The sequence below is a fragment of the Dermacentor silvarum genome, chromosome 10, assembly GCF_013339745.2.
Source record: "Dermacentor silvarum isolate Dsil-2018 chromosome 10, BIME_Dsil_1.4, whole genome shotgun sequence".
Classification (NCBI taxonomy): Eukaryota; Metazoa; Arthropoda; class Arachnida; order Ixodida; family Ixodidae; genus Dermacentor; species Dermacentor silvarum.
Genome location: NC_051163.1, coordinates 48,401,669 through 48,416,539, shown reverse-complemented (window position 1 = coordinate 48,416,539; position 14,871 = coordinate 48,401,669). Strand labels below are relative to the sequence as shown.

The following is a 14,871-nucleotide window of genomic DNA, read 5'->3' as shown; positions in this document are numbered from 1 at the left end:
GGGCGTCAAGATGTTGTCATCGATGCCCCGATTTTGGCGTGAAATTCAAGAGGCAGATTCGCCCTTCATTGTATCGGCTAATAAATATTTTCGCCACCGTGAAATATACGCTAGTGTAGAGTTACTAAATGATAATCTACCACTCCAAATTCTTATTATATATTTTAATTCTTCGTTTAAGGGGCGTAACTGCATACCATTATATTCCACTAGGCGGCCCCGCTTCTATGGCGTTTTGGGGCCGAGTACAGGTACGATTTCCAGCCGCGGCAGCTAATTTACGATGGCGTCGAAATGCCCAAATGCGTTTGTGCCACACTCTCGGTGCACGTTAAAGAATGTCAGGTAGTCAAAGTTAGCGCAAAGCTTATCCTCCTCTTCCTCCCCCTAGAGGCGTCTGTCAAATTCAGACAGTTTCTTTAGAACGTTAAACACCAATATGTGAATTCTTACTGCTCAGCCTTGGCCCTGACGCTTTCCTTATACATATACATACATATATATATATATATATATATATATATATATATATATATATATATAGGAAAATCAGAAGCACAACTTCGCGGTTATCTTAGGTTTATTATTTACCCAACAGTTTCGGTCGGTGGACCGACCTTTTTCAAGCCTCACGGTCGGTCTGCCGGATCCCTTGAAAAAGGTCGGTCCACCGACCGAAACTGAAACTGTTGGGTAAATAATAAACATAAGATAACCGCGAAGTTGTGCTTCTGATTTTCCTAAATACGCTTGGCCCATTGAAAAATTTAGTTATATATATATATATATATATATATATTCCCCAGCCAGAATGGTATTCTGCGCCTTCAGTGGCAAGGAAATGTAAGCTCTGGGCTTGCGTCTCCGTAATTTGGTCGTCTGCGGCCGCAGACACTTGAACGTAGCTCTTTTAAAACCCGAGAGTCTTCCTCAGTCTAGAAAACACTGTCGTGCAGAAACGCTACTTAAATAGAATAGTCCATAAGGACTCAATGCATTGTTCGATGGAGGTCGAAAATAACCCTCCACCTTGCCAGAACGCAACGAATTGCGTAGCGATCTTTCATAACGGCCGCTCAAGAAACATTTCTACGCTATACTCATTCTGCGGCATTCGGAGGATCGTGGCCGCGCTAACCGTGCTTCCATTTCACAGAAGTAAAAAAAACAATAACAGGCATAATAAAGGCTGTGAAATCGAAAACCCAACGGCCATAAGCCTCACGGTCGGTCTGCCGTTTTTGCGTAACGATCGAATGCATGTCCTACCCGGCCTGGTCACCGGAACGCAATAATACCTCGATACGCTCGCAGAAATACGCATCCACACGCAACACGAACGCCAAGGCAAACGCGGATGTCGAGGAAGGACCGACTCAAACAGAACGGATGATGAAAAGAAGAAAGGAAGAAAATTGAAGTCAAAGAAGCAGAGAAGGCCGAGCGGGAGGTCAGTGTTGTAACCGGCATTACAAACGTCCGCGCCCGGAAAGCATGAAACGCGACGCGTTCCGTATTTTCGCTCGTACTACTGGTACCCTCGAAAACGCCCCTTGTATACACTTGAATATCAATGACGCGATCACGTACGGTTGTTCTTAATTTCGCGGTGATGCGAATTCTGAAAATGGCCTGGTCTAAATGCTATGAGCACATTGCGGTCTACTCCTGGATGACTCGAACACTCTATGGAGCCGTGATGGATGATTCGAACTTCTCGGCGCGTATTGACTACCAAGAGATTAGTCTAGCGTCCTTCACGCTAAGTTTAGGCGTCTGTGAGCGCTTGAATACGCCAAAAGCTGTTACTGCTAACAGCGATATATTTCAGGCATTATGTACATTAGGAATTCCACAAACACCGCGCCCTATATATTAAACACGTTGTATGCTGCTTTTATGGGCGTACCTACAATCTAGGCGCAAATTACACACTAACGTTCGCAATCATATTAAGCACTGGTGAACATTATCACTGTCGATAAAAAATCCAAACAGGGCCAAGGTTCACTCACGACTTCATCTTGATCGACAGAGGTAGAACAACACGGCTCGTATTATCAAAAAAAAGATCTTACGCTAGAATTTGTTCGTAAGAGCTCATTCCAGCCAATCCAGATCCTCGACATATAATTTAGCGAAGGAGGGTAGCCGATAGGGAAAACCACTTACGAAAGAAAATCATCGTTAATTCGGCCACAGGTGCCTCTGTAACCAACGTTTCGGCAAGTCCCTGCATCCCTCGTTCCACTTCTATTGCTCATTGTCCACCAGAAAGGTATTCAGAGAATAAACAACGTTATTAGGGGGACTAATTATAGTTCGTGCTCTGATCCTACGTTGCGACTGATGCATACAGTAGGGAGGTTTAGAATAGTGGTCTAGAATAGGTTTAGAATAGAGGTTTAGAATAGCGCTTAGGGTGCCCCAACAAGCGACCGGCTTGGGTTCGCGGTCTGCCCCGCCGGGAACGTGCTTTAGAACAGGGTTCCCGGCTTGCGTTAGCGTTACGCGACTGCAGCGCCCTTACTGCCGGCGGAAGGAAAATGAAAGCATAATGCCAGAGAAAAAAAAAAAAAAGACATGAAATAATGCAACGCGTAATATTTTACAGGATTAAAAGTATATCTGAGAGTTTATTATTTTCAGTGTTTATTATTTTCAATGTTTTTCTCACGTGACTATTGAGATAGGCGACGCAAATCAAGTTTGGTCCGTTTAGGGCACCCGCGCTATTTTTGAAATTTAGCGTTAGGAGCGTGCGAAAACCCAAACCCTAAAGATACCGTTCGGGTTCGGCGCATGCGCTGTGGCGAGAGGCTAATCGTTAGGGACCACCCTATCCTTGAAGGCCTGTATTCGAAAACAACCTAACAAACACGACTATTCCTTGGGGAGAAGTTAAGCACCAAAGGGGGCAAACTTTTCGTAGTGTGTGCTACGCAGCACGAGAAGATGTGATAGGGACACCCTGGCAAAACGCGTGAGCAGCCGATCGAGACGCTGTCTCAGGTTAATTGAATGTGCCAGCCTTCATATCCAGCAAGTGCAGATTCAGGGCAGGCTCCATAGGGTGGCCCTCGTCCAAACACCCAGGAAAGAAGGGTTCAATGAAGAAGAGGGGGAGGGGGGAGGGGGGGGGGGGGCATGCTGCAGTGTTATGTTGTGAGCGCTGAAGTGCTGCATTCTCAGGGGGGGGGGGGGGGGGGGGTGAAACGCGAGAGCACCCGTGTATACTTAGATTTAGGTGCACGTTAAAGAACCCCAGGTGGTCCAAATTATTGCAGAGTCCGCCACTACGGCGTGCCCAGAGCCCCCCATCCCCCCTCTGGATCCGCCAGTGATACCCAGTGGCAGCTTATAAGTGATGAGATGCGGTACGCGTGGCCAGTGCGGTCGCGGGGCGCACACGATACGAATCAATCGTTCCGGTGTTTCGCCGACGGCACGTACCGTTGCTCATCCGGATCGGCATACGAATGGATGCCTACGGCTCGTCGCGGTTTGCAGTCGTCCAGAGCGGTGGCGCTGCCGGTCGGGTCATACCAAAGCAGGGGCGGAGGAGTGAGATAGATGGATATATCACGCAAGACAAACCGGTCATGCGGACTTTAATACGATCCCGTACGCTCCTGCCATGACGCCGCTGCTCTGACGCACGGGAGCTGTTTCCGTCTGTTGTTCCATGCGAGAGAAGAGAAAGCAAGGAGAGGAAAGGCGGGGAGGTCAACCAGACGAGCGTCCGGTTTGCTACCCTACACTGGGAGTAAGGGAAAGGGGGAATAGGAAGAGGAAAAGAGTGAGCACTTAGTGCACGTGCGGGGAGGCACAGGGACACTATAAGCGGTCTCTCAAACCGGTGCAGTTTCAAGTGCTGTACTAGTGCACGAATCGCTTGTTGTGCCAGTGACGGATGTGGTCATGCGCGTTTCCTACAAGCGTTACCAGGTGGTACCCTAGCGCCAGTGTCTGTGGGAGTTGCAACCGGGCACGACTCAATCAGCTGCGAAGGATAAACAATACATGAATTTGCCTAAAGATTGTCGTTCTGGCTTCAAAGAGCTTTGTCACTTAGCGGATTGGTCATTTTCAACTGAACATTGAGTTGTTGATGCGACACTTCGAAATGATTACGACCGTACACAGAGTCTTATGGCATTCGCGCATTTACAAAAACATGATTGCTCGGAAATTTAGGCAAATGAAGGCGGATAAAGCGCAACAAGTAATCCCGCAAGAACGTTCGAAACCACCATCGCGGAAGTTTGACAAATCCTTGTAAACCCATTGTACCCATGTTACCCATTATCCCTGTGTGACATGTACCATGTCGCACAGGGATAATGATAATGGTAACATGTACCCATGTTACCCATTATCCATGTGTGAGGCTCTGCAATCGCAGCCTCACAGCTTCCTCTAGTAAGGCTTGCGGAGCGCGTCAGAGAGCACCAAGTGCAAATCTAGAAGACGATCACAAAGGGCCTTGTGATCGTCTTAACGACTCCCTGTGGCGGCGTTCACATCGGCGACTGACAGAGGTACCGGCGACTGGCACCAGCGACTGACAAGCTACTCGCGGTGACCGATGTTCAAACCGGCGAGCGCGACCTGCCCGTCGTCACACCTAAATAACTCGCGATTGTCGTCATTGGCGTCTGCTCGCTCTCAACCTCGGCAACGTAAGACGGCCATCAGCGTATTCCGACGTCATGCTCCCACGCCGCTAGCACTAAGGCCCAGTAAAGAGGAGCCCTTGCTCCCCTAAGGCCCCTTGTTGATCCGCCGAGCCCGAGTGAAGCCAAGCACTCATGATGTATTCATGAACCCACTGCTTCTATTTCACAACAGCTACATAAGACATGTCAGTGCTGTTCGCCGCGACATCGAACTTTAGGGTTCAGCACCGTAGCTGCATTAGTCTGGACGTGTGGCTAGCTGCGCGCACAACAGTGCACACGGTGGCATTTAGCTCCTTTTGGTTTCAGCCAAATCCCTTGCAATAAAATGTGCCGAACGCGGTGAAATGGTAATAAACTGTGCTCCACCATCAGCGCAAAAGCGCAGAACCTTCTTGTTATGCGCACGAGGAGCACGAACTTTCGGACAACTGGGAACTCGCACTCAAGCACACAATTTCTGTTACTCGTATATGTGTATTCCCACTGTATTTCACCTAATCGCATAACATTCATTTGAAAAGACAAAACAGTTACTCTGCTGTGCCCTCACAACGGTATTATTTGAATTCAGTATAGAAATATGCGTCAGACGTTGCTAAAGCCCGCGGTTCAAAGGTAAACTTAAGCAAACATAATTTGAGTTACATTATCAAATTGCTCGTTTACAGAAAACCACTCTTCCAATGACAACAGGCTCGATAAGCCTGAAAAGACGGTAATAACGAAAGCCAGTTGGCGACGCTGTTTCGGAGTTCGTGCACCAGCACATCATGACGTCATGAATTTTGACGAGGTTGCTCCAGCTTAGCCAAATGTTTATCAGAAAACATTGCACTACACCGTATTCTAAGAGGTAAAGATAGAATCCCAGCAAGCTTGAAGACCTTCAGTGAGCCACAAGGTCCCAAAAAACAAAAACATTTACTTTGAAATCTCTGACGTCATACGCACGTAGTGGCGCTGGCGTTTTGTCGCGGAATTCATAAAACGAAACTATGACCTACGTTAATTTCTCTTCTAATAGTCCACGTAATGCAGCGAATGTTTTGTCAGTCTAAACTGAATTAATGTTTTTCTTTCGTGTCCCTCTAATCCTTGGATGACAGTACTGTATTAGGAGGCTAAGTTAGGGTGTTTTACACGGTTAGTGCAAATGTTTAAGTATGATTTTTATAGTGCGAAAAGTTTTTCGCGACATCTGAATCGAGTCATGTATAACATGAAAAAAAACTTTGGCAGTGGCATTGCTATCGCAAGGTTTAGCGTTGCGCTTGGAGTCCCTGGATGGTGGTGTAACTATACGCGGTTGCGACATGCCGACGCGACGCAGTAAGCAGGCAACTCGGACTGGGTAGAAGGAAGAGCGCCCTGTCAGCTACCAAGCGTCTCACAACGTTGGCGTCATGAGCGCCGCCAGTTTCGTTGCAGGCGTCCAAGAAGGTTTAAAAAATGCACTTTAATCAACCTCATCCACCTTAATTCTATTTCTGTACCTATACAGAAAGAAACAAACAAATATGAAAACGGAGTAAAAAATGCACCTTAATCCACTTTAATCCACCTTAATCTACCTTAATGCGCCCTAAACCAGCTTAATCCTCCTTAATACACCTTAATCCACCTTAATCGACCCTAATCCACCTTATTACAACCACTAATTAATCATTAATTAACGTTCCTAATCATTAATCATATCGTTTACACGGCTGGACATGCTTCGGCTCCCTTCTGGCCTTCCTTGGGTCACGTGACATTCTGTACCTCACAACGCGACCTTGAAACATAGAGGTCTAAGGTTTTCGCCGTAAAAAGTTTTTTTTAACCTCCTTGCAGGCGTCGCACCTCCCTCGATGGCGCACGAGGTGCGACCAAGAAGGCTTCACGCAAAAATGCTGGAAAGGCAGCCTCAGCAGTTTCTTACCAGCAGAGGTGAAGCCAGAGCTTGGGTATACATCACCTTTGAAACAGGGCTGTGACAGCTGAAGTATTATCACAGATCAATTACTTTTCGTCGGTTATTGTAAACGATAGGTCAATTGGAAAATAAAAGTTCGTGTTTTTGGCTAAAATATTGCCTTTGGCTGCGCACTGATGTCACGATGTGCCAGCAAAATTGGTCCACATCTTCAGAGAGAGAGAGAGAAATAACATTTATTAGCCCCGAAGGAACAAAAGCCCAAGTCCGGACCTTCTGGTATGCTCATGCCTCCTGACCCAGCATGTTCTTGAAGTGCTGCACCAGAAGCGGCCACCATAGTTTTTCAAACCTTCGTGGGGGAGTGGTCCACTCCTCCCAGCTGCTTTAGACATCTTTAGACTTCGGGCTCATACCAGTGACGGAAAGAAAGACGTCGAACAATACCTGTGCGGGAAATTATGTTTGCGTGCTTACGGTAAGATAGCGGTGCTGCAGCTTCAGTTTTCATTTTCAGTTCATCAGGTTCGTTTAGATGCGAAGCACCTTATGCGCCCGGGCTGTCGGCGCCTCCTGTCGTAATCGTCGTCGTCGTTCACAGCTGGCTGCTTTAAAGCAAACGGTTCGTGTTCGCGCTCGGCACGCGCTCGTGCGATTTCTCTCGCGTTTGTCGTCGTCTACCACAGCTGTCTGCATTGCCGCTCATCATTCCAGCGTAGAATTTCACTTCTCTGCTGTCGTCGTAATCTGGAGGCCGCGTTTAAGAGGTTATGAGCCATTGCTTAAGGCAGTATGAGCTCATTAGTTGGTGCATCACTGCATGCTTCGCACCTCCCCAGGTTTCACGTTAGTGGAGCTGCATTTTTAAATGCCACAGGTCTTATGTGTAGCTAATGTCTGATTTTTCTCGTACGTTGTTATGGGTCCTGTTATGCAGATACGCGTATAGATGCACCAGTCATGTTTTCTGCGAAACTTTTTCCCCTTTCATGAGCTGGTTCAAATTATCGACCCTATGCATTACGCTCTAGCTACGAAGCACATCTCTTTAAATGACAGGGCCGGGCACCGATGACTAAAATATTTGAGCGAGACCATATACAGGGTGTTTCACCTCAAAATTGGGCCAAACCTTAAACATATACAAATACTACGTAGCTGGACAGAAACATAGTAATGTTGTCTGCCGTCGCTTGGAGATACTCAGATTATTTTTATAGTGGATGGCAATGGATAGACAAGATTTTCTTCTTATAATGCCCGACAGCTCACGTGCGCATTCTTCTTTTTTTTTATAACAACCTTGGATGAGACTGACGGGAAAGCGTCGGCGATAATCAGCGCAAGTGTGAAATATTGGATAACTGCAGCTTCCGCTCAGACCGGTGCCTACACAAAACAGCTGAGCAGGAGCGCTAGCGTGCTTGTAGTGTGCTTCCCGGATTGCACTCAAAGCCGATGCCAGCAGCGGCAGGCAGAACGCTGCCCTGGCTTAGCTGACTGGTATAGTACAGCTCACTGCCCCAACTGTCCGGAGATAAGGGCAGATACAGAACGCATTCTGTACTTACGTAACGCTGCCATTATCTCTCCTTACTTCCTTTACCCTCCCCCTCTTTCCTCAAGTGCTTGGCTTCACTCAGTCTCGGCGGATCAAGAAGGGGCGTTAGCGGAGCAGGCCCTCTTCTTTACTGGGCCTTAGTGCTGGCCTTAAAAAGAGTTTTCGAAGTTAAACCAACTATTCTGCTCTGGTGTAGTTCAAACTGCGCTCAAGTTCTGCGCTTAATGTAGCTCCAATCCTGCTCAAATTCTGCGCTTGTGTAGTTCAAATCCAGCGCCAATGCAGCTCCCCTAACGTGGAACTTGGGGAAGTGCGAAGCAGTGATGCACCGGTGTTTCCCTAATGTAATTCTTGTGCTATTCTTGCACAAGTGAGCAGGAATCGAACACTTGTGGAGTGGTGGCGCCCTCGCTTGCGTGCTGGTGTGCTCACCAAAACACATCAGACTGCGCTGGTGTTTACACTAGAAAACCCCAGGGCACACCAAACTGGTCTGGTGTATTTTTCAAGTGGGGGCCCTCTAAACATTCGCGCGCGAGCCGCGGCATGCGCCGGTGAGCGGGACAGCACAGCAACGGTGATGGCAGGTTCTTTTACCTCAAGCATCCGTGTAATTGTCATCGCAACACTAGTGCGAGACATTCAACTGATAAAGAGAAGATGTGATTTGAGTGCATTATTCCGCTCACTGCTTTGTTTGTTTAGAACGCCATCCAACGCACTGCGTTTGGTTCTCGACGCGATGAGCGACTGAAAAACCTTTAAACCGAACACCTTGCTAACGACGACCAGAAGGTATAAGCGGGGACTCCTGTTCAAGATGTTCACGTCATGCATTCGTCATGACGGTATTGAAAGGTTTACAGTTTTGCGCAATGAAATCTCGCGCCTAGTTTAACGGGCAAGCAAGAAAAAGGAAACCCCAATTATTGCACCCCCCTCCCACCAATGCGGAAGTACGCGGAATTCCAATACATTTCGTTCGCAGGTAATCACAATCGCTTATGTGAATTCAGCCGTAAAACGCACGAGACGATATGCATAAGTGCACTTGAGACGTGATGCGAGTTTTTTTTTTTTTTTTCTTTTTTTTTTTTAAGGGACATTGAAGGAACATATACAGTCGAACTAGGTCGATATATTATTCCTCTAAATGTCTTATCACCGTTTTTTATGCACCAATATTCGACTTTATTGCGTAGAAGATTTCCTACGAAGGTCTCACTGCTGCTCCTCCTCAATCTGAACAGCCTGCGTCAAAACGGACTAGGTGACGTAACCTCCACGTTGCCTTCCTCTATGGCGTTCCCTGTGGATCAGCCACTCCGATTTTCCATTTCCGACATTTTCTTTTTCTTTTTTTTTTGCACTCACAAAAACTCTGTTCTCGCTACGAATGAAAACTTCATAATTAAAGAAGCGTAATCTTTCAACACATCTCGATTGAATATTTTCATTTTGTGTCCTTTTATTATCAAAGCAGAAAAGCACCAATCATCGTTCATTGAACGCACCAGAATACAGACATCATCGCCAAAGCCGACTGCAAAGACATACAGGATGAATTATTAGATTTATTATATATATATATATATATATATATATATATATATAAATACGCAAGAACGCAAGTAACAACGCCGCTTCGAACTTCCCGCAACAGCGGCCCGCGACGTCATGGATTTTGGCACTGACCACTCGAAATTAGTTAAATGCTTATTAATAAAGAACAATGCCACTATGTCGTAGAAAAATGAAAGAGTAAACAAGTTTTGACAACGTTTTCCGCGCTAGAACGGCGCCAAATTACGACAAAATGCTTTGAAACCCGTGATGTCACACACTCTCATGTACGCTGCTGTTTCGACGCGAAATTGAAGAAAGCAAGGTATATACTTCAGGCAGTGAATTCACGAAGGTCTTCGTTCTAAACGAGACACGAAAGAAAGTACTAAATCGGTATGTACTAATGAAGTATTCTTACAAAACTTTATTTTTTGTTCATTTCGAGACGATAGGTTGATTATAAGAAGGAATAAGTTGAAGAACTAAATAAAGGTCGAACTTTAATTTTGTTTTAATTTCGCGCCAATATCTATACGGTGATACGTCAGAATCGGTTGGCACCGTTAAAGTATAGCTCTAGCGTAAGAAAATTTTTTTGTCTGTGTGTATGCGTGATTGAAGGGCTCTGTTTCACCTCTAGTAATCAGCACTTTTAACTAATTTAAATGCGATCAAATTATTGAGAGTATACCTAACTATAAACTCAATGAGTGTCGCTCTTTCATCGTCATCATCATCATCATCGGCAGCCTATTTAATATGTCCACTGCATTAACGAAGGCCATTCCCACGCGGCCATCTATACGATTACCCCTGTCTTGCGCCTTTCCGTATTTCATCACACCACCTAAATCTCTGCCGCCCTCGACTGCGATTCTCTACTCTTGGCACCTTTTCTGCAATTATAACAGACCATCGATTACCTGATCTACGCTTTACATGGCCTCCACACTTTCTTATTATTCATTTATGGAAATTAAACTAAAAGACAGGTTTTAGTCACCTCTAAGGGTGACGGCTACTTCTTTTCCGTAACAGTAGCAATAATAAGAAAACGTTGTAAAGTAAAAAGTAACGTCACAGCTTCGGAAAATCTAGAGCCTTAGTTAGGCAAGAAAGTAAATAAAGTTCATATATAGTGTATAGACACATAGAGCATACAGAGACAAAAAAAAAAAAAACGAGAACATGTTACCACTATGCTGAGTCCCGACCCTACCCATTTTCATTTCTTTCCTTTTAATCTTAACTAGAATATCGGCTACCCTCCGTTTGCTCACCAATCCACACTGTTGTATTCGTCTCTCTTGACGTTGTGCCTAACATTTTTTGTTCCATCGCTCGTTGCGCGGTTCTGAGCCTTTTAAGCTTTTTCATCAACCTCCAGTTATGGGGGCGAAATGCAATAATAATAATAATAATAATAATAATAATAATAATAATAATAATTAAAAAGACGCCCGCGTATCGTGCATTGGGTGCCCGTTAAAGAACCCCAGGTGGTCAAAATTAAGGCGGTGTTCCCCACTACGACATGTTTCATACTCGCATCGTGGTTTTCGCGCGTAAAACCCTAGAATTTAATTACTGTGGGTTTGGCAACAAGACCCCAGAATTCACTTTATTAACCTCCAGCTAAGTCGACCTCTCTGCATTTCCTGTAACATCTTCCTCTCTCTCTCTCTCTCTCTCTCTCTTGTCAACTTCCAAGTCTCTGTCCTGCATGTTACACCGGTAGAACGCAAAGATTGAACGCTTTTCTTTTGAACGCTCGTGGTAAGCTGGTGGTCATTACCTGGTAACGCCCTGCCGTATATGCGCTCCAACCTTTTTGTTTGTTTGTTTGTTTGTTTGTTTGTTTGTTTGTTTGTTTGTTTGTTTGTTTGTTTGTTTGTTTGTTTGTTTGTTTGTTTGTTTGTTTGTTTGTTTGTTTGTTTGTTTGTTTGTTTGTTTGTTCCAGATGTCCTTCTCATAATCCGGAGTATACGCGTACCCTGCGACTAATTGGCGTAGTCAAACGTACCCTCGCACAGATTCTATGGGCTATCACTCACGAATTCTTTTTCCCATGCCAGGCTATCATCGAACTTTACTTTATAGTCTTCCGCATAATAATATTCAAACCTGCCCGATCATTATCCCTTTGACCATACAGTGACCAATGTATCATATACGCTATACGCTGAGTTGCCTTAAAACACTTATAGAATTGCGGGAACCTTATTGCAAAGCCCATAAATGGCGTTGTCAATATGCAGGGGTGAAGTTTCAGCTGTGGAGAGCTTAACAAACCAAATTACTAATTACGCGTAATTAATTAGTGCAGTAATTAAGTTATAAATGAAAGAATATTTCCTATAGTTTCTTGTTTCTTTTTTTTTCTACACATGTACTCTCTATGGCCAGAAATAAATGCCAGCAATTCGTTTAAGTTTTCATTTATGTGGAATAGTGTTTAGGCATTACAGGATGAAAGACATGCGTTACAGTTCAGGCATTACATGATCAAAGTTTTACGCCCCCTACCGCGTATACACTTTGCACGAGTCACGCTATAGAGGAGACAAAAAGAACTCGACGCCACACACCTACACGAATCCGCAGCCCCCTCCCTTCCAACTCGTCCTCCTCCCCGCCTGTCCGTCATCCTCCGCGCTTTTCCTTTGAAGTCTTTCTGTTTTCTGTCCCGGGGACGCGGCGCAGCCGGGCGCGAACCCCGCGCTCGTATGCACACGCCCCCGCTGTTACTCGGCCGGGGCTTTTTTTTTCTCTGTGTGCGCACGGCAAACAGTGGCGGCCGTGCGACCACCGCCCGCACGTCTGCTACTACGGAACGAGAGCCTTGGCGAGACACACAAATACACTGCTTGCACTCCCCGCACTCTCGTGCGAGATGTATATCGAGGGGTATAGCGAGAGGTATAGCGAGGTCTCGCTGTGCCATACAAGAGCGAGGCCCTGCGGAACTCTATACGCTGCACACGGTGAGCGCGGATAGAGAGAGAGAGAGAGAACAACTTTATTGAGGTAGTATAGAGGCAGCACGGTAAACAGGGAGTGTTAGTGCAGCTGGGAACACGCTGTTTTTCGAGCGTATACGCTGTGGGCAGAGGTATAAGTGAATTGATTATGACAACTAGCGTGCGCGTCCGAGCGTCGACACGCGCTCTGGCCGTCACGCGCGCATCTGCTCGCAAGACTCCCTTTATAATGTAATTATGATGTATACCATTGTGGTCCGCTGTTAAAGGGGACACCCCGAAGTGCGCTATCAGTTGGCTGGCGCTCTGTATACTTGCGAGTGCCGACTGGAGGCTGTGCCAGTTCACCATATAGTTGCGTATACCTCACATGTCCTCCTCGCCACGCACTTTTGTGGACAAGTAAACGTTCAGAATTACGTGACCATCGCCGCCGTCAACGCGCATCTACTGTTTCGTTAGTTCCACCATTATAACAACCTTTCATCGAGTATTATGGCTAATCACACACCCATCGTAAGAAAGCGTGCTAATCGCACTAGCGTCGCTAATCGTCTCCGGAGGATGGTTACTCTGCCAATTTTTTTGCTTGTTTTAAAACACTGTCAATTTCCGCTTATCAAGACGCAGTACATTTTCACGCTGCTGCCGACGCACGATCAGTGCAAAGCACGCTATGCAGGCGGTGAAATCAGCCGACTGCGTACGACAGGCAAACGGTAAAACGCGGAGGAGCGGGCGTGTGACTGCATGACAATTATAAAGGCGCGCTAGCAGATGGATCGGAACTGAGATCCACTGACCAATTGACAGCATTTACCCTGATGACGTCATGTTCGTGGCCCTGTTGGCGTCACGAAGTCTGAAGAAAGGGACTGGAAAATACCGCATAGCAGCGCGCGATTGTGAGTTCGAGTTGTCAAGGGTTGCTAAGAGCCCCTTGTATAAGGTTCTTGGGGCATTGCAAGACTGCAACTATGTGACCAGTTTCTTTGATATTGCCTGATTTCCGCCAATATTTTGTGCACTTGAGAGTGGTGTCTCTACAGCATGTCTGCTCGGAATTTCTTTATAGGATCCGGCGACTAGCACATATGTCGCCAAACCAAATGTGGATCAATGACGCGCATCCCTGCCCGGAAAGTGGCTACGACACCGACCGTCGTATATAACTGCGGGTTACGGAATCTTGAAACGGGGCGGTCTTTCAAAGAATGTTACTGCCGTACAAAGGAAGGAAGTAACTGTGTCCTGCAGCAACACTGCTTTCTAATAAGGAACACATGCGTCCAGGAGTCTTCACTGCGACGAAACGGGCAGAAAAGAGAGCTCCAGTTGCCTTCCGTATTAGAGACACTCGCGGAAATAAGGCGGCCTTGGTTGCTCGTGTCTTCATGAGCAGCTCCCAGTGAGGCGGTGGCCTCGATCACCACCCCCCCCCCCCCCAAAAAAAAAGAAAGAAAAAAAAGAAAGAAAAAACTCACATGACACATATACCAGGTATTCAACAATATTTTACGATCGTATGAAAACGCACACAGAGAATGTGTCTTCATATAATATATAAAGTATATGTGTTTGATTCAGATTAATATGTGGTCTGTGCGTCAGTGAGACTCTTTAATAGGGCTGTGTTTCGCCTTCATCGAAGATAAATTCGGCGAGCTTAGCCAACACCACCTAGATAGCACAAAGCCTACACACTCCGATTCATGACGTCATGCCACCTGTCCCGACTGCCATAGGATCTAATGGGGATGCTCCCGAGTAAGCAACAGTGATTTGTGACGTCACCGCTTTCGTCACCGCCAGCCTTGATTATTATACAGCCTTGGCAGTGGACATTTCGGGCCAGGTAGCATGACGTCATGGATCGGAGTGTGTAGGCCTTGTGCTATCTAGGTGGTGTTAGCTTAGCCCACAGAATGGAAACGTCTTTCTGCTTGCTATGTCGCGGTCGACTCCAATCATCCAATGTAGATGGCTTGATACCTCGCGGTATTCCGTGCATTATGCGCTTGTGAATTGCCTAGTGCCTTTTGGCAGTTTCACATCGCATGTTTTGTAGTGGCTTGTTCCTGTCATGCTGTGCACGTCCCTTGATTTGGTTCGCCCCTGAAGGTATAATAAAATTGAACCGGCTCCGCGCAAACTTCATTTCTGTGC

At 46.2% G+C, this 14,871-nt stretch overlaps 1 protein-coding gene across 7 annotated transcripts in view; it reads left to right on the top strand.

The window, feature by feature from the left end:
* LOC119431172 (uncharacterized) overlaps nt 1-14,177 on the top strand; it is a 157,191-nt gene extending 143,014 nt beyond the window's left edge. For 2 of the 7 annotated variants that reach the window (XR_007463980.1, XM_049657314.1), the window contains one exon: nt 13,781-14,177. Coding sequence is in view for 2 of the 7 variants with exons in the window: in XM_049657314.1 (XP_049513271.1) it covers nt 13,781-13,828 (48 nt within the window). In the remaining 5 variants the exon portion in view is untranslated. Of the gene's footprint in view, nt 1-6,515; nt 7,161-13,780 lie in introns of those variants that run through there. The other 5 variants (XR_007463978.1, XM_049657313.1, XR_007463979.1 and 2 more) reach the window with 3 other exon arrangements.
* Nucleotides 14,178-14,871: the final 694 nt, after the last annotated feature.